The sequence below is a fragment of the Battus philenor genome, unplaced genomic scaffold (assembly GCF_028537555.1).
Source record: "Battus philenor isolate CCGP_79_NKW_IND1 unplaced genomic scaffold, ilBatPhil1.0.hap1 SCAF_15, whole genome shotgun sequence".
Classification (NCBI taxonomy): Eukaryota; Metazoa; Arthropoda; class Insecta; order Lepidoptera; family Papilionidae; genus Battus; species Battus philenor.
Genome location: NW_027181677.1, coordinates 7,413,660 through 7,434,048, shown reverse-complemented (window position 1 = coordinate 7,434,048; position 20,389 = coordinate 7,413,660). Strand labels below are relative to the sequence as shown.

Sequence of the window (20,389 nt, the reverse complement as noted above, 5' to 3'; positions counted from 1 at the left end):
ATTTTGTCGCCGAAATTTCAACATTTGTCGAAATTTATTAAAAAATGAATAACGAAGCAATTAATGAACGATTATACTTTAATTATTTTAATAAAATTTTATAAGACATTTTATAAATAAATATGTACCCTTGAACATTATAAGTTAATTATACTACATTCGCGTATCAAAGTTAACACAGTGTTCTTTCAGGCGCTCACAAATAAACGCATTCTTAGCTCTTAATGACCAAATAATGAGATAAGCTGCTCATTTCATGACTCTAACAATATTTACCGTAAATAGTATAGCTTCTTAAAACACAAAATACGGCCGCACTGTTCACATTTTTTTCTTTTGCGTTATTGGTATTTCAAAGTTTCCAGTAAATAGCAGATTTGTATTTTTAAGAGCTATTTTAAACATATCAGTCGATAGACGCCTATTGCAAGGCATAGGTCTTCTGCAAATATCACCACGAAGACCGGTCTTGTTCTATCTGGATTCAGTGAATTCCCAAAACCTCAACTATATCGTCGGTTCACCCAGTGGAAGTATTCATCCGAATTGTACGCTCTACAGACTGACCAGAAATGAAATTTTAGCTCTGATTGTTTCTGTTTCAATTATAAAATTGTTTCTTGAGTGAAATCTTATTTTTTTTTAAAACAATCTGCACCCTAACAAAATTCGAAAAAAGGCGGCCTTCGTGCACGGCCGCCTCTATACATTGCTAAACAACGAGAGTAATACGTTACTATTGTATATAGTCAGACCCATCCTGATATACGCATGGCCGAGTTTCGTGCATGCTAATCCACACTTTATCACAGAATCCAAGTCGTATAGAACAGATTCATGCGCAGGGCAACGGTAGCGCTGTGGCAGGTACGCAATAAATACCTGCATGTAGACATGAAACTGCCAACAATTGCCAAGATCCTAAAACGGGTTTCAATCCATTACTGTGACTCCGCCGCTCAAATCACAATTAATTGATTGTAGGTGCCTCCACCTATAATACAATTACACCTGGTACATTCAAACGCCACACCGTCCCGAGATACGTACTTATACTATATAGTAGTTTTGCTGGAGTTTCTCCCGCTACTTTCTCTAACGTTAACGCTTTGTGAAGCGATAGTTAGGTAATAGAAACCGGCCAAACTGAGACCCGGCCTTCTAGGGCGCCTTTGTGTCGGTATGTTAAGCAGTTATAGCTAAGTAGTGCCAAGTCTAGGTTCCTTGAGCCTAGTCCCTCTATGAATCATCCACCGAAGCGATCTAAAGGCGTCGGTTTCGGATAGTAATAGTAGTATGTAGTGGCCCAAGTCTAGGCTCCCCGGCAGTCCTTGAACTTCACTACTTTAAAAAAGATCCTAAGCTAGGCGCCCTCTGCAACCTCATTCCCGCGGAATCTGCAAATGCCTTTTGGGCAGGAGTGAAAGTCCAATCAAAAAAAACAAAAGTCTATAACCACATCGTATGTAAACCGATACCAGGAAATAATTTGGCTTCATAAAGCAAACTATTGTCAGAGTCCAAATGCTAAGAAAAATTGGTGAGTACTTCCTTTTCTTTTTCCAAAGGCCTATTAGTGAAGAATATAGTGAAGTCTATTACCAACGTTAAGTAAAGTCGTCGATAAATAAATATAAAATATAATGATGAATGGGAATATAAGACAATTAAAAAATCTATCTGCAAAAACTTGTATTTTGAAGCTAAAACTGTTCATTTCATTCGTTTTAAAATTTTCTCTTCTAATTGACAGGAGTCTCTGTTATGGTTATCGAAGGATCATCATTGGGATCTTCGTACAAGTATTCTGCCTAAAATGAAACAAGAAACGTAAGAAGAACCGTAATTTTATGTTCGATAAACGATCAACATACAAATATATGTAATGAATGTCCAAGTCCGAGTCGTGGCGGTAAAATAAATCTAAAATTTACCGCGAGTTATACTCACAAACAAGACCGTCAAGTCTCATCTTCCACGACCCTACTGCAAAACATTTTTACAGAATATATCTAACAATTTAAAAGAAAATCACCTTAATTTCATATAACTCTGGCGCGAGACTAAACATTGAGTCAACAAAATCTTCATAGAAAACATTTCCATCTCCTCGTACATTGACATCGCGTAATAATTCTAATATTTCATGCTCTTTAAAGGGGTCATCAAAAGACATAACTATAATTTGAATTTCATCCATATCCAAAAAAGTCCGTTTTTCACTGTCGAACACCTAGTAAGAAATAATATAGATTAACCTGTAATCATTTGTTTATGACATTATTGCAATTATAAATCGATATATTTAAAACAATACTGTAATAATCCTTGCAAATATTACACGGATATATTTAAAGTAACCATCCAATGTAAGAAAAGGACCTACCGTGCCAAACACAGAGCTCTGTGTTTGGCACTAATCGGTGTAACATTACTCCTGAAGATTCCCCGTGGAGGGGTGAAACACGTGTTGAGTGATTTGGCGGTGGCAGTTGTATGATTCGCATTGTTTGCCGCATGCGCATTTATCAGCGGGCTGGCGGGCGGTGCACTTTATTGCACGACTACGACTGTGCGGAAGTGGCTATATATTGGTCCTTTTCTTACTTAGGATGGACTTCCGCAAAATAACGCTTGATTCCATTAAATATACTTACAATGATCGTGACTCAAACAAATTACAAAGCGATAAAGATATTTTCTAAATTAATTTCTGAGAAATTGAAAACAGTAATGTACACGTGGCCTAAAAATTAACATAAAATGAAATATTCATTATATTAAAATAATGATTATAGTAATAATAGACTAATTTTATTGTCCAATTTAGTTTTGAGGCTTGATTACAAATATTACAAAAGAGCCTATTCTATTTCAGGTGAATATTTTTTTCCGTATAATGTGCATTACTTTATTACTATTATTAGTATTACTCTAGAATAAGAATGAAATTTAAAATCACAAATATTTAAAAATCAAAAGAGATTTATATCACATTTATTAAAATATGTATTGTATTTCTGTTTTTTTAATAGTGGGTAGAATAAAAAAATATTCCCAACAAAATAATATGTAAAATGATTGAAATGAAAGTATATAGCAATAATTTAAAAATATTTGTAATAACGTACTTTAAAGGCTAATTTTAGTTCATGCTTAAGATCAGCTTCAACAACCCATTTATCTAACAAATATAGAATTTGTTCCTTTGTTAAAATCCTTGACACCCCAGCTTTTAACTTCTCAGCTTCAATCATTACTTCTCCGTAAGTAGGGTAATTAAAACTTCTTACGTGAAATCTGTAGTTAAATACAATATCTATATATTAAAATTAATTTACAAAAATGGAATGTGATAAGCAAATGCTTGGGATTTATAAAAGTACATTAATTCATAAAGATAAGAGGTAATAGATGTACATTATTTTCTTACAATTTGCTTCTTTAAACTGACTAATGAGACTTCGTTTTTCTAAGTGGTTACCTAGTTCCGTATTATATCGGAGTGCGAAGGATATGATTTATAAACTTAATCACAAGAAAATGTTGATACTATGATATCGAACCTAAATCAAAAAGAATATGATCTTTTTGTCAATAATACATGACAACAGAATTAATATTTGATAATATATCGAAAAATTCATTACAAATTTGAATTTTTAAATTGCTTCAGAATATTTTATAGAAAACTGTTATACATTTTAAAAATGTACACTGTCATGATAAAAAGATAATTGAACGTTGATACGCTACTTTCTTTCCTCCAAAAAATTCATTAGCCGATCGATCGTTATAAATTTCATTGTTTCATTAGTATCGGTGTACTGATATGGCTTTGAAAATTTATCAAACCACTCTAAAATTTCATTTAAATGCTCTTCTGAAAATCTGGGTATCTTATCGCCTAAAGGATTTAAAAATTCAATAGCCACTTTTTTATCCATAATTTAAAAAATCATAACAAAAATTAAATCCTAGAAACAAAACATGATTTTGAGAAAACTACAAATTTTTATTGACACCGAAAAGACATTCTATGTCAAAAATATAACGTTAATGTTAGCGACATCATTGTGAAAAGATAATGTTTTTGAGAACTTTAGGCCATCGTGTCAATATTTAAAAATTTACAATGTTTTGCAACTAAAAGGTGGCGAAAATTTGTTCATAACGTTGCTTAAATTAAAATCAATTCAAATTAATGTTTGTGTGGTAATAATATTATATGTATTGCAATATGCCTTCTTTCAAGTAAGATAAGCTCTGTGGAGATATTACAAATTTTTAATGACTGACACCCTTCGTTTAAAATAATGTAAATACATTTTGCTCAGAAAGAATGATTTTTTTATATTTACTGTTTAGGATTTGACAGCTATCACAACTGATATAATGGAGCGATACAGCCATAGTTGGTATAACGCAACTGCTTATTAACCCATTAACAATTATTATGAAGATATTCGCTCCATACTTATACAGTAACAAAGACACGGACAATTTGTCCATTTTCTTTGTTCGCATTACAGGCGCCAAAGTGAACCAATACCTACAGATGCGACGAACCAACATGAAATAAAAATATATAGTTGTCGTTTATAACGTAGTTCAACGGTAAAAGATTTTTGCCTCCTTTTCGCCGCTTCGGGGTATTTACACCATTGCATTTGGTCCGTACCGACCGTAGTCGACAAATGAAACATTCTTTCTAAGACAATTTTTTCTATAACGTCTTCCTTCTCTGTTGTAACACATGGTTCAAATATAGGATTGCATTAATATGTTTTAAAGGATTATTTGAAGTACATTTAGTATGGCAATTTTTTTCAGTTCTGCCAACAACATCTAACGTAAATAGTAGGTAACAAGTCAGTGTTTAGTGTGATTGAATTGTTAAAAAAGTCCTATTACAAATTACATTCCTTATTTATTTAGGCTCACTTTTGTTAGTATTTATTTTAAAATAATTTCGCCCTTGATTATAATAAAAGTATGTGTTTTATGCATTTAAATTTTGAATTTCATCAATTCTTAATAACATGTTTGAAACCGATGATTTCGACCAGGTTTGTATTTAGTTATTTTTTTATTCTATAATATACATACATTTGACTTCGGTGTTTTCAAAGACTATCATAATTTTTACCCGCATTTACTTGCATTTTAAATTTTTTTCCATTGTTTGAAGGTGCTCTCTCAACTAGATTTACCAGAACTATGTCCTAAGTCAATTTTAACAAATTGCGTCGGTGTAAAAAGCAATTCATCAAAAATACGCGAGGGTCCCACTGAATCCTTTAATTATGATGTTCAGTCGCCGTCCTATGATAACAAAGTTAAAAATATTGTTAATGACAAAATAAAAAATGAAGTGGAAAATGTTCAAGATTTAAATTTACACTCTCCAAAACATTGTAAAAGGAAAATAATCAATTCACACTTTGATTCTCATTGCAAAAGAAAGTTCCCTGGTCCTGCAGGAATTTTAACAGGAAGTCTTAAAGAGTACGAAGATGAAGAAATTAGCCGTGTTGAGCTGCTTTCACAGGTATAATTTTTTGATAAAATGATAAATCCAATAAATCCTTCAATAACTTTTTCGAATTTGTGAAAGCAGTTTCCTTGATATAAATCTTATAGTCCTAGATATAAATATATTCTATAATAGATAGGATAACACAATATTGAATAAGGAAAAGTTATTTGTGTTAAGTTCATTGTAGTTGTATGGTAAAACAAGATTTTACTTTTTCCTGTGAAAACATTACATGACTGAATATAATCTTATATTAAGAATTTAAAAAAAGGAGAACAAACCCGTGGTTTACTTTATGGTCAATTATTTTACAGGATATACAATTTTCACAAAACACCTTACAACAAGGCTTGTTTGATTCAAAACTTTGGAGAAGATTATTAATAGATATAAATGAATGGAATTTAAAATCTGTGGAAACAATTGAAACTGTTAAGAAATTGGCTATCAAAGGAGATCAAAGATGTAGAAAAGCCAAAATAATTACTGCTCTTATTGAAAGTATTGATAGATCTGCAATGGACCCTATGGTGACATTAAGAGACTTATCTGGTATGTTAAGCTTTAAAATTTATAGATCTAATTCTTTTTTTATATGAGTTTGAAATAATGTAGTTCACTAATACCAATAAATATTTTTTTGCATACGTTTTTATGGGGTTTTATCCTCTAAGATTTTTAAATGTAATTCATTAGCACTTACTAATACTTATCCTTACAACAATAAAATACATTCACCAACTCAAAAGGTATATCTGACATGTTCATTGATATTAGCATTTTTGATCTAGCCTGTAAAAAATTTGCATACTGGTTCTCAAGTAGTGATGAGTACTTTACTTTTATTTCAATTTAAATTCATATTTTTTGTTATGTGTTTATAGATTGGAAAACACAATTTAATCTTTTAAAATAAACATTTATTGTTACATATTTGCTTATGTAATATAGACTTCATTATTACTTTCTTTACATGTTTGTTTTTTGGAAAATATTTGGAGGAGTTTTCTCAACCTACACAATTTTTTAAGATTGTGGAATATATCCCCAAATTGATTAGATATGTCTTTGTACATGATTTTTTTGCATGTTTTATAAGGAACATATCTACCATGTAAAAAAAGTTGTAGATAAAGAAAGAGTTGCAGATATATATGTGTGTGTGTGTGTGTGTGTGACTATCATTCATCATTGTAAGGAATTTTATTAGTTCAGTCTTAATTCTTATATGTAAATATCTTTTAAAACATTGAGTTACTTATTTTTTTGTTCCAGGCAATATTAAATGTACTCTTCACAGAGATGCGTGGTCATATTTTTCCTCATACATGGTGCCTGAAAATGCTGCCATTGTTTTATACAAGCCTACAGTGTTAACTACTGGCAGTGCATACAAGAAGCATTATTTAAATATTACTTTAAGCAATATTTTAGCTATTTATAGTAATATAGTAATTGAAGATGAAAAGGAATTGTTGCCTAATGGGTATGAAAAAGTTACTATAGAAGATTGTACTATTATAAAAACGGGAAAACAAATCTCAGGTTAGTTGTTGCTAAAAAATTCCCTTAATGTGAACATAGAAATCTAAAATTTGAAAATTATTGATTTTCCATAAATTCAATAACTTTATATCACAACTAATAACTTCACATAAAAAAAATCTGTAAGTAATACCAGTTTTGGAACACAAATATCAGGTATAGAGTTTCTGACGATAATGATAGATTGACTGATTAACTTGCAAAAGCCTAAACATTGAACAGTTTGGCCAAACACTGTTGCAAAGAAACTGTAATAAGATTATTTCATGACCATATTTTAAATGCATTTTTCAATTCTGGATACTTTGTTTCAGATTTTACTACATTAATAAATGGAAATGATGTTAATAATGCTGATTTCTTCGAAGATTTAGACACTGTATTTTCAGATGAGATGTTTTAACATGTTATTCTCTTTTTGGATATTGTTTATGAAGTTGAAAATAAGAGTTACAATGCAACATAATTACGCTCAAAATATTGTTTTACTTTTTAATGAAGACTATCCCACAAAGAATATAGCATTTAAAAAAAACTCATGATAAATCTTCCTTTATTTGCTAAAATAAAACACCAAAAATTTTGTAAGCTTTTTTTAATTTGGTTTCACTTTTATATGTTTCGAAACAATATGTTTTGAGAGAGTAGATGGGTAAAAGTATATACTTGGGCACATCTTGCACTTATAAACACCACCATGTTCTCCACTATCAGATCTTGAAGTTTTTATAGCATCTTTAATTTCATTAGGGCTGTTGAAGTGAGTTTTTAAATGCTTCAAACAATTATAGAGCTTTGGGAATTTTTCCTGAAACCAACATATGTATTAAATAGTATGTAATAAGTACAATTTTCTTTGCAATATTCATTAATAAAAAATCTACAGTATTAATAAAATATATTATCTCAATATTAAATTGACTAGCTGTGGTATTCTTTTATTAAAACTTGAAATAATGGAAAATTTGTTGTACTGATCGGAAGTGATGTGTAACTTAACAGTATGTTACATATGCATTTGAATTGAAAACCTGGCATAACTAATTTTAAACTCATCACTATAAATGCCTTATTAGCTCTGTAGATGTTCGACAAGTTGTCTCTACAATCTGCTTTTCTAAGTGCTTCCTTTATTTTGCGGTCCGTCACTACCCGCAAAAAGTATTGGTGATCGCCCTCTTGTTCTCTTTTCTTGTACTTTTCCTGCGACAACCAACTTATAGAGAATCTGTGGTCGAAGAAGCCCAGAATTCGCTTGTAGCAGACGGTGAAGAACCTAGTCTTCATACAGAGTTTATCAAGGACAGATCTTTTGGTTCTCCTGGCAGTCCTGTATTCGCAACATTTTTCGCCAGCCCCACATTACAAAAGTGTTGATTTTTCTTCGGGTGGTCATGCGAATTGTCTGGGATTCAGATGATCAGATTTCTTACTATCTAGTAGTCTAGTCATCAATACTGTTATAATTAATAATAAACAAAATATTACTTTTGAATTTGAAATCTGTGATTTTTGTATGATTGTTCATTGCATTTTTTTTATTTTCGCTTCAATATACAGAGTTAAATATTTAGTGATATTAAAATGAAGTGAGAAAAAAAAGATTTTTTACTCACGGGAGACGAAGATACCACTTAGAACCAATTCATTAAGTATTTTAAAAGACAACTTAGGACTTATTTTGATGTTGTTTTGATTTTACCACCATATTATTTTTAATAATATGGTGGTAAAATCAAAACAACTACTTAAGCGGTATGCAAAGGAAGCTGAAAGAAAAAAATTGCTTACGGGTAAGAACATTTTGACTATATATAGTTAAAAAGCTCCAAAGAAGCTTCCCAATTTGGTAACAGATGCAGCTATGAAGGAATGATTGAGATATATTTTTATGAAAAAGTTATCAAAACATCAGCCCACTGTATCAAGACACTATTCTTGAGAAGATAGTAAGACTTAACAACACCCAATACCCGGCGCCGGGTCATAAAGTTCGATCCACCGAATCTTGGTTAGAAATGAACGTACCGTCCTGATCTTAATCTACAGGATTATGATTAATGGTCTGATTTAGAGAGTAAGGCATGCATGCTCTAAATGACAATTTGGAGTCACTAAAACAGTTCATATGATTGATAGTGAAGAAATTTCCCATATAAACAGTGCGTGCTACGATTGACAAGTGGCGTTAACATTGAAATGACTATACTACAATAAAAGAATGTTTTTCTTTGTAACAATATTTCAGACAAGATTACGTAGTCTAATTTTGATCGTGTTGAAGGCACTTCTTTTCTGCTATATTTTAGTCAACTTACTCATCGCATTTTTTGAAGTCGCATTCGAATTTGCTTGTCGTTATATGCTTTATACTTATGGTATAATAACAAAAACAAGATATTATTGACATTTATTTACCTACTAGTCATTACTTTTTGCCACAATTTTTTTTATTTGTCTACTAACCGTCGATAATATTTTTTTCCTATTTTAAATGATTTATTTTCCTTTCCTGTCTTGATGTAAAATAAAGAGTGAAATAAATGTAATTTATATGCACGAGCATACGTGGTTATTGATTTTACTATTCAACTTTAGCTAAATAAATTTCCGAATATCAGGTCTCTATACATTAAACATCACACGGTGGATGTAACCACCAAGTTGTAAAAACATATTTTATGTTTTGTTTTTTAAAAAAGTTAAATAAAAATTAAACTTACTTGGCACTGATTGCAAGAGTAGATTTTATCTTTGCCTTTATTTTCTATGGTGTAATCTTTAACATTCTTATCTATGTCTATCGTAAGTACATCATCTACATCCATACATTGTGCCTGGAAATAATTTTTAATATTATTTGCAATACGAAATTTAACATTTCAATTTAATACTCTCTAGGCTGGTGTGGTTCAAATCAGACTTGTTTCTGTAGCAAATTGCCTCTGAAGTTTAAAGTTGACAAAATCAATATTTCCGTGTTTAAAAATGTTAATAAAATATTAAAGCAAAAAAAAAAACAAAAAAATATTTATAAACAAGACTGGATCAAAACAGAATTATATGAAATGTGTCATACATTTATGGTACGCAAATTGAAAGTTCCATTTCATTTCCATTCCATGACATTTCCAAAGAAGTATAAATGATAATATTTTCCGCAGATCGGATAGGAAATTCATATTTTACGTAAGAATAGAAACGAAATTTTAAATAAAAAAGCATACTTAATAAACTTTTAGTTATCTATTTATTAGAACCCATATATTTTTTTTTAATTGCACAAAGACAAAATAATTGCGATGTTTGATTTTTTGGGAATAATTGGAAATCATATAATTATCATAATTTGTTTAGTCACTCCTCAATTCATTTCTATACACTAGGAATAAATTCTAAAGTCAATAGATATAGGATAAAACAATCTTTTTTACAATCTAAGAATGGCAATGAATATTTCGAAATATGTCATTAAAATTAGACCTGGTTGTGTATGATGTGGGTAATCCACTTTTGTAAAAGCGATCTCAATAATTTCTTGGAAAATTAACTTTCAGCCACCCTGTATGGTAGGCGGTAGGCGCCCCACCAGCTTTTAGTTTCTAGTTTTAAATCTTATTCAGGGGCCCTTCCGCTCCGTGAACTTGAGTACCGATGAAGCTGTAAAAGCCTTAGGGCTAACAGCATTGACATCTTCAGAAACAATACTTTGAGCCAATATTACATCTCTTCAACCAGAGATCGTATATTCAGTTCCGAAAGTTACAATTTATAATATTCCGATAATAAAATAAATACCTCTTGATGTTCTTTTAACTCTTCTTCAGTTTGGAATACCGCAGCACAAGCACTGCATCCAAAAATCTTACTTGGCTGCTTCCTTTTACTATCCAACAATAAATTAATGCTGTTTGGAAGTTCTGTAAAAAATACAAACAAATAATACACAAGTTGTACAAATGAATTTGTCTTGAATAAACGGTTACACTTGTGTTTTAGTATTATAGAACTTGCAAAGAATTCTGATAGCTTCTTTAACGTAATTATAAAAAATTAAAACACTTACGTCGTTTGTTTAATGTAATAGATATTCTTAGAACATTATCCGCCCTTTTTATTTCTGTAACATGTATATGTAAAACGTTATTGTCCTCTAAATTGATCTTCCGTTGAGATATTCCTTTTTTCTGTGGCGGTAGAGAAGAATCTGTAGAAAGATACTTTGTTAAGTTCTGGCTTTAAAATATTTTTTGTGACGAGTACTTACACAGTATTTACAGCTAAACTAAACCTATTATTTAGTATCCAAGTTCTTCGACGTAGCTCGAAACAGTGGGCGGGGCACATCGCTCATGCAACCGATAATAACTTTGAGGTATAACAATTTAAAGTGATAGTGGGCAGGCAACAAAGTGAGCAGAACAGATGAATACTGGAGCCTGTAGGTTCTGGAGTAGAGATAGCAAGCGTAACGGAGGACGTCCACTCACAAGGTCAGACGACCTTGTCAAGGTCCTTGAAACACGTTTAATGCGGCTTCCGAAGCATATGTTTAAAATGATGCTTCTATAGCTGAAAAGATGATGCTATAAAGTTCTAAATCCGTAAGTACCTGATGTATTTATTAATCGTTCCAGCAGGCCTGGGTGGTGAACAAAATAATAACTACCCTCGTCCAGTGACGTCACACGTCCGGTTACTAGACTAGGTAAACCGCCGCTGTTTAGAGTTCCCGTTGCATCTTGAACTGAAACCTCCTGAAAGCAAATGGCTTTAAAGTTTTTATACCTATTGCCTATCCACATGTATAAAATGATAACTCTGAAATGTTACTGCGTTAATGCGAAACACTCCAATGGAAAAAATAAATTAATCAGACATAGATTCTGGCAGTACAAACTTTGCAGGGACATATGGTATACCATAATTAATTTCAATATTACTATTTTACATTTATGTTATCAACTATTCGTGAAAACATTCATTTTTGTATAGTGTACCATACATTGACAGCAAATTCTTTCACCTCTTTAAAGAAACAGACACGACATTACTTTCCGGTCCTCCTATTATATTATAATCACGGTATTTATTATTTCAGAAACCATTGATTTGGGGTTAGGATGTACCATACATTAATTGACATCAAATGAGTAATACATGCATTTCTTTTAATCTTTTTACTTGTACAGCAAAAACACTTACTTTTGTTATAATTATATTTCGATCCAAAACCGACGGTTTTAAAGCAGGAACTTTAAGTAATTGGGTAACTATACTATCGGCCGAAGCGATGTCCTCAGCAGTGCATTTTACCTCAGAGCTGTTTTGCATTGTCAGTCGAATAAGTGTTTGAAAAAGATTCTCGTTTAAAGAAGTGTTGCCTGTAAAAATATCAATGTCTATCACGTACGAAGATAAACGTGTAAGTTTGTTAAACAAATATTATAATTTAAAGGAATTTTTAAGCAGTTATAGTCATACATCTTCTATCGCGATCTTTGTTAGCAAGTGATCTTTTACGGTTGGACTACAGTGCTTCATACATATAAATTTACAAATAAAATTTGGATAATTTTTTCTCTAATCCTTTTACTTGTATATTTATGAAAAGTGTTAGAGCAATGGCAATTTATTCACATACACTTTTCAAATTATAAAATATATTACATGCATAAAAATTATTTTGTGTGTACATACACAATGTTACATGGAATAGTTTATAATAATAGGCAATGTAGTACTTATCAAAACAATTTTGAACATATGTTCATAAATACTTTTTTATTTTGGTGGCCATACAGTGTGCCATAATGCTTGTTTATTTCATATAACATTGTTGTTCTAATATCATTGATCTATACTGATGTTTTAATGTATTGAACACATAAATGGATTAATACATACTGAATGAAGTTTTTTCGTCAATTTTATTTTTTATATTAGATCTTTGTTTTCTTTGATTTTGTTTTATATTGTTTTTTAATGAACTTTCAATATTTTGTTCTATTCTCGTAATTTTTGCAAATAATTTGTTTCCATTTTCAGTTTCACCCAAAATAACTTTATCAGGAATATCTGAAATAAGAAAAATATATTTTTAATTACATAAACTTAATAATTAATAGAAATAATATAAAATGCAATAAACATAGTTGCCAATCACTTATATTTTAAAGGCATGATAATTAAGTATAGTATTGCTAATTGCCTGTTAGAAATTGACAGATCTTATTTATAAATAAGACCAATTGCATAATTTACATTTTTTTTGCACTAACAACTTTTTCAAAGATCATATTTTCACACAGTACTAAGTACATCAAAGTAATGTTATAATATAACAAAATAATGAAAGCCAAAAAATTTATGCCAAAACAGTAATAGGCTCCAGTTAGCTTAACTAAAGACAAAACTCAAAATAATGTAGAATCTCTAATATAAATAACAATCCAATATAAACAAATAACTGTCCACCGCCGGCATGTAAATAAATTGTCACTGAATTGAAGAAGCTGTAAATGTCAACTGTAAAACTGTATTAGTATTGACAAATATAAAGTTTGATTACTTAATTTTTACATATGGAACTAAATAATAACAACAGTTCTTTTGTTATTACCTTTGAAAAACATATCCGTTTTGACTTTAAAAGTATTGTTCACAGGTGTATATTTTAAAGAGTCATTTGCAGCTGCTACTAAAACTGCTTCATTATGCGATGAATCATCAGACTGTTGTGAGATGTCTGGGCTAGACTTACTGGGCAAAACTTCTGCATATTGAGCTACATCAAAACAAAAAAGAAAACATTGCCTTTATTATTTACTTTGATCATCCATCTTATTATGTAAAACCAAACATTGGTTATTCTGGTGTGTTGGCTTTACATGGAAAACACTTTTAAAGTGAGTGAGGCGGACCTGTTCGTGTGACAGGTATAGATTGAAAATATTTTCCTATGTTAATTTATTTATAAGAAACCCATTAAAACTACCTCTTACACAAATTAAATTCATAAATTACCGGTAAGCAAATTTGAACTTAATTATCATTGTCAATATAAGCAGTAAAATATTCTCACTTTTTCAATGTTTGATCATAAATTAAGCAATTCACATAAAAATCGTAATTTATAATTTATTATATATACAATTTAAGTAACACCACATACCTTGTTCAATACTGTTTAAATGATTACCATGGCCTTCATTGAAATCACTTATTTCTTTTGAAATTTTCGTGCCATCCTCTCCTATAATAAAGCTTACCGTATCCTGTTGGTTTGACAAACTGTTCGAAAATATGAAAACGATTTTTTTCCATTCATTAAAAAAAAAAAAAAACATATATTGCAATTACTTCCAAGAACTATTAACGAATAAGAAAGATTTCTTTGTACAAAAAAACGATTACCAATTAATATCATATTCAAATGAATAAAAGAATGTTTTTTGAATAATTTACCTAATGTTTCCATCCTCTTCTATATGTTCATTGCTGGTTTCATCTCCAGATTTTAACTTTTGTATTAATTCTAAAATAACAAGTAATATTACATTTATTACACATTTTTTCAACTTAGTTAACAGGCAATACAAAAATATAAAATTAATGTTGATAAAAAAATAAACTAAATGGTAAAAAATAATCCAGAAATGTAAAGTGACCTTAGCTTGAATTTTGATTAAAAAAATTTACAGATAATTTCAAAATAATTAGGGTTAAGACATACTATCATTTGCTGTTATGTCATGGAGTCCCAATGTGTCAAGAACAAATACTTTTTCATTAGTTTCAAGGAGAATCCACCCTTTACTTTTCAATGTTAGGTATTGATCATCACTTAATGTTATCTGTAACAATATAAATTACTGTTCTAATGATATTATGTTTATTGTGCCCTTTTAACAGAGAAACAAAAAAAAATCAAAGAGGCACTCCCACTACCTCAGTACAACTATCGGCTTGCTGTTTGGATTGAGCTTCATCATCTTCAACTTGTGTGTTAGGTTCCTCATATTGATTTACTTCATTATGCTGATTTTCCTGAAAAAAAAAACATTACTAAAGTTTTAAATTATATTACTGGCTATCCACCACTACTGTATTGTGAACTTGATGTACATCTCCTTTATCACCTTGTCAGTTGAATTTTGTAATATCCATTCTTAGTGAACTTTTACTGAGTTAAGGAAATATTCATACCATGAGACGCTAAGTCTAAGTTTTATGGTTTCAGAGGTAACGTGATGATTTATGATTTTTCTGTATGTACTGATACATAAAAAGAAATATTATTTATATATACACGAATTATTTATATTACATTATCAGTTAAAGAGCTCATGTTTATATAGAAATCATAATTAATTTATATATCTTTATATATAAAGCAGAAAAATAAAATCCTTTTTTAGCCAAATTGCTGTAATAACAAATCTTTATAATATATAGCCTAGATAAAATAATCGGTACTGCATTTATGAGTAGTATTATCAAATTTGATCATTACTGTGCTCACTTGTGTGGTATGAGAAGAATGCCAGAAGAGCACAATTTTATAAAAAAAAACCAGAATCATATTGTTTATTCATAATGGCATCTTTCAATTTAAAATATGTGGCCACAAAATTTCTAAACATGTCCTGATCTGAGAAGAGCTTCAATATTACCTGCTGTTCAGTAGTGCTGGTCACTGGCAAAAGGTAATTGTTGGGAAAAATATTACTCTCTCCATCAGGTAATATAAACTGATCTAAAAATTAATACATTGTTAATTGACACAGTAAATATACAGTAAATGACACACAGGGAAGTTAAACAAAGTACTTGTGTTAGCTTGCATGGGCATGAGTACAATATTTACTAATTAAAGATTTATTATATAACTATTTTAACTCAATTAATGGAAAAAAATGCTCAAATATTACCTGTTTTATAATTATATTGTGATATAGTCACCATTATATAAAAATATTATGTTTTTATCAGTACAAAATTAATTATAGTGTTATACAACAATTACTCAATAAATAAGAAAATTCAGTGAAAAATTGTATTTTAAATATGAGGAGAGAAAAAGATGTGTAATGGCCAGAGGTAATACATATAATATGAAATGAAAAAACATTCACCTGGAATAGAAATAAGTTCAGTGGAATTATCTACATCAATTAAAAATTGTTGTGATGCAATATCATAAACTGTACATGGTTCCACACCATCTAATACCTCTTTAACATCTTGCACTTGTGTTACATATTGTATCTCTCTATTAACTGAAATTAAAACATATAAGCACTAAAGTCAAGTCAGTCGCTTTGAGTTAAATTTCATAAATAAAAAAATTAAAAGAATATATATCAATAACAATTTAAATGCATTACTAACCACTAAGGTAGGTACCATCGTCTTGTACTACAAAAAATTGATTAGATTCAGTTCCAGTGGCCGGTAAGTATTCGTAAGTATCGTAATTTTTGTCCATCTTGCTACACGATATTAATATTGAAACGGTGACTTATTACAATTCAGAGGTAGATATATTTTAATACTGTTTAGAAAACAATTTAAACCAAAAATATATGAAAAACATTTCATATACGTATCAATTCTTAGGCGATTTTCTAATTAATCAACAACATCTTGTTGACACTTCAACAGCTGTTCCTGTTACTTTGACATTTTACATAGAGTTTATAATTTTTATGTTGTATCTTTATTTTTTTATGTAATTTTTTGTTTTGATTATGATAATGTATAATCTTTTATGGCACAGTAAAATCGAAAACATAGTTAACATTTGAAAATGCTTCACATTGACAAGTTTTTGCAAGAGCGAGTGCATAATCACAAAGTTGAACGGGTTCATATGTAGGTGCTTTTAAGTTACCAACAGCTGTTAATTGAATTATTTGATTTAACATGGTACTTTTTTGTAAGTTAGTAGCAGAAGCGGCCCAATCACACAAAGAAAATTTACAAAACGTTGCATCACAGCGGCAACACTGTTTCGTCAGAGGTAAATCAAACGCACAGCCATAGTAAACTATCACTCCAAAATTGTCCAATATTTTTAACAAAACATCCTCATATCTACCGCCCAAACAATTTAACGCTAAAACTGGACGGGTTACAGATGTATTAAAACATGTTAGTTCCTCAGCTTCTTCCAGCGTGTAAACAGCAGTCGCTCCTAAGTTTAATAGATGTTGTTTCATTGATGAATAGCCACAGCGATTAGCGACAATGTTGATTGTATTTATACCCCATGCCTTACAAAGCTGTATAACACACTGTCCACAAGGGCTATTTGCTGCATTTTGTATAATCGTTTCTCCAGGAGATACTTGACGAAAGTCTTTTATCAATCTATAAGCTTCGCAGGGTGCTAATGTAATCATAGAAGCTATAGGTAAAGGTATGTTTGGTGATATAATATGAACATCTCTTTGATGATATGTGCCATAATATCTCCAAGATCCCAAAAACCTAGAGGTTAAAACAACTCTGCAGCCAGGTTTTACTGTGGAAACATTTCTGCCAATTTCTACAACTTCACCAACCCCTTCATCACCAGGCACGTGAGGTAAATGTGGTAAACAACATCCCCTACCTGAAATAAAAAATAATGGTGTATTATAAATTTCACATTAGATTTTAAATTTAAATTTTCCTTCCATTTCTGTTATTTAATATAATTAGAAACTATTTATTGAATTTTCATCACTGCTTAATAAGTGTAATTAGTATAAATGATCATAAGGATAGTTCCATTTTAGTGAGATTTACAAGTTTGGTTTCTGTATAATTGTTATCATTCCAAAATATTTAAACAAGGTCAACTTTCCGAGTTTTGGGTGCTTTCTTGGCGCCTCATATATATATATATATATATATATATATATATATATATATATATATATATATATATATATATATATATATACATATATATAAACAGACTTATGTAAATATATTTACATGTGTGTATATAACAGCTATTACAGGGTTCATTAAGAAATAACTATCATTATAACAAATTAAAACACCAAATTTCAAGTAGAAAATGAAAAAATATAATACTACAGTAGAATATATTTCTTGGTACAATATTTAATATTATTCAATATTTACTGACACAGATGCAGAATAATTGTAAAAACATTTAAAGTAAAACAGTTAAAACTTTGTTTAAGTTTTATTTTCAAAAGCCCACAGTACATAGCATTTACAATTCTATAGTCTAATATGTACAGCAGAATAGAGATAACTATTTAAAATCTAAAATGTATTTACAACCAGTAAAACCTTGAGCTGTTAAAGCATTACCCACTGCTTCTTGGTAATTATCAAATTTCACCAATTTATGTATTGGTCCCTTAAGATTATTACTGCACATCATAGATATGATGTCATTTACCATATCATTTTTTTCTTCTGGACAAGCTTTCTCGTTCCATGCTGTCATCCAAAATCCATAAAATGATAAATTCTTAAAAATAAATGCTGAAGTAGGAATATTTACTGGTTCTCTAGACATGCCCCCATAAGTTACCATCTTTCCTGAATGTTGTAAGTGCCTTAACATTTCAAGGGAACTCTTTCCCCCTACACAGTTTAAAGCTAAAGATGGTTTGTCAATCAACTTATTTTTAAAAATATTTGTAGATCGCAATTCTTCTTCTGTAAGGACATATGTAGCCCCCAGGCATTCTAAATATTGTTTTAACTCTTTAATTTCTGGCCTATCTCTTACTATGTTTATGTTTTTCACTCCCCAGGCTTTACATATTTGAATGACATTTTGGCCACAGGCACTATTTGCCCCATTTTGAATTACTACAAGGCCCTCTTTCACAGGTTTAAAGTCTGTCAGCATTCTATAGGCTGTACAAGGATTGACCGTGAGAGTTGCAGCTTCTACTAACCCTAGGTCATCAGGAACAACCTTAAGTACTTTTTGATTAAATACACCTATATCTCTCCAAGTACCTTGGACAGGTTTAGTAACAATAACTTTGTTACCAGGGCAAATTCCCTTCACTTCTTTACCAATTTCTTCTACAATTCCTACACCTTCATTACCTGGTATACTTGGAAGGCTAACTTTAACAGGATACTTTCCTGTAAGAAGTTTTAACAGTTTAATAATTATATTTTGGACATAAAATAATTTAAATTATGTGTGATAATAATACCTTATAAGCCATTAATCCGTTTTGTCTTGAAGTAAAAACAATATATTTGTAAACTGCTAAAGCACTATAAGAAATAGTAAAATGTGACCAGTACCTTGTATAGTGTTAATATCGGCCGGGTTTATAGGCGCAGCCAACATGCGAACCAATATGTCTTCACCGCCAAGAGGAGGAACTTTACATTCTTTGAACTTAATTACTTTTAAGGGATCACCAAATTCACAGTATACAAGCTGTTTCGACGTCAAATTCCTTACAAAAATTTTATTTCCCAGAAGAGATTTAGAAAATTGAGTAAAACACCATAACCTATTTTTTGTTATTGGTATACGAGACATAATTTGTAATTTCTGTTAAGAAATAATATTTGGGTAATGTTTTATTTTTTGAATATTTATTTAGGAATATTTTAATAACAAAATAAATTTCAAATGTTACTTAAAATCAATGTAACCAGAGATTTTATGTTTTTATACTTCAACTTATAAATTTAAATTGGATTTCATTGTTGATAAAGTTTCATTCGGTAAAATAGAAAATTTTGTTGACAGTTGCCATTGTGTTGCATGTAGCAAATTATGGTACTAAAATAGGTCATACCTATTTGAAAACATATTTCTAAGCTTACGAATTAATACTAAGATAATCAGATTTTATTGCGTTGAAGGATTTAACTTCAAATTTTGTTAAATCTTGCTTTAGAATGTTACAAAAAATGCCACTAAATTAATAACCTATTACATTTTATAATTATCGGTGCCTTGTTATGGTACTCGAACATAGCTTTAATATATAAAGCAAATGTTTTTTAAAAATTGTAACGTTGATTGATCCATACTTTCTCGTATCTTTTCTATTTTTTCAATTAATTATAGACACGTGACTTGCACAATTGCCAGTAAATATGTATAGGAATGTTTTTTTTTTAGGAATTTTCAACCTTTAACTAATATTGTTTATTATAAGGATCAACCGGATTTACTAACCCTATATTTAGTGAACACTTATCATTGAAATATTTAATACTATCATATGTGTCGGCACATTACACATACATATATCTTGGCAATAGAAGAATTGGCAACAGGCAAGATCGCGAGAT

At 30.1% G+C, this 20,389-nt stretch overlaps 4 protein-coding genes across 4 annotated transcripts; 1 reads left to right on the top strand and 3 right to left on the bottom strand.

The window, feature by feature from the left end:
• Window positions 1–1,731: 1,731 nt before the first annotated feature.
• Window positions 1,732–3,947, bottom strand: LOC137918993 (uncharacterized). The gene is made up of 4 exons (XM_068761953.1): window positions 3,757–3,947; window positions 3,132–3,300; window positions 2,036–2,233; window positions 1,732–1,811 (listed from the first exon to the last, which is right to left on the bottom strand). Exons 1-4 carry the CDS (start codon window positions 3,945–3,947, stop codon window positions 1,743–1,745), a joined length of 627 nt encoding a protein of 208 aa, XP_068618054.1. The 3' UTR covers window positions 1,732–1,742.
• Window positions 3,948–4,796: 849 nt separating this feature from the next.
• On the top strand, window positions 4,797–7,649 carry LOC137918712 (uncharacterized). The gene is made up of 5 exons (XM_068761592.1): window positions 4,797–5,069; window positions 5,192–5,551; window positions 5,854–6,091; window positions 6,815–7,084; window positions 7,399–7,649. The coding sequence occupies exons 1-5, from the start codon at window positions 5,043–5,045 to the stop codon at window positions 7,485–7,487; spliced, it is 984 nt and encodes a 327-aa protein (XP_068617693.1). The 5' UTR covers window positions 4,797–5,042; the 3' UTR covers window positions 7,488–7,649.
• A 30-nt stretch (window positions 7,650–7,679) lies between these two features.
• Window positions 7,680–16,736, bottom strand: LOC137918711 (uncharacterized). The gene is made up of 15 exons (XM_068761591.1): window positions 16,478–16,736; window positions 16,222–16,365; window positions 15,760–15,842; window positions 15,035–15,133; window positions 14,820–14,940; window positions 14,552–14,621; window positions 14,259–14,377; window positions 13,707–13,871; window positions 12,992–13,162; window positions 12,290–12,468; window positions 11,697–11,841; window positions 11,151–11,291; window positions 10,883–11,004; window positions 9,808–9,921; window positions 7,680–7,892 (listed from the first exon to the last, which is right to left on the bottom strand). Exons 1-15 carry the CDS (start codon window positions 16,572–16,574, stop codon window positions 7,680–7,682), a joined length of 1,983 nt encoding a protein of 660 aa, XP_068617692.1. The 5' UTR covers window positions 16,575–16,736.
• Window positions 16,737–16,801: 65 nt separating this feature from the next.
• LOC137918713 (enoyl-[acyl-carrier-protein] reductase, mitochondrial-like) lies at window positions 16,802–19,800 on the bottom strand. The gene is made up of 3 exons (XM_068761593.1): window positions 19,382–19,800; window positions 18,386–19,213; window positions 16,802–17,702 (listed from the first exon to the last, which is right to left on the bottom strand). Exons 1-3 carry the CDS (start codon window positions 19,623–19,625, stop codon window positions 16,855–16,857), a joined length of 1,920 nt encoding a protein of 639 aa, XP_068617694.1. The 5' UTR covers window positions 19,626–19,800; the 3' UTR covers window positions 16,802–16,854.
• Between the last annotated feature and the right edge of the window lie 589 nt (window positions 19,801–20,389).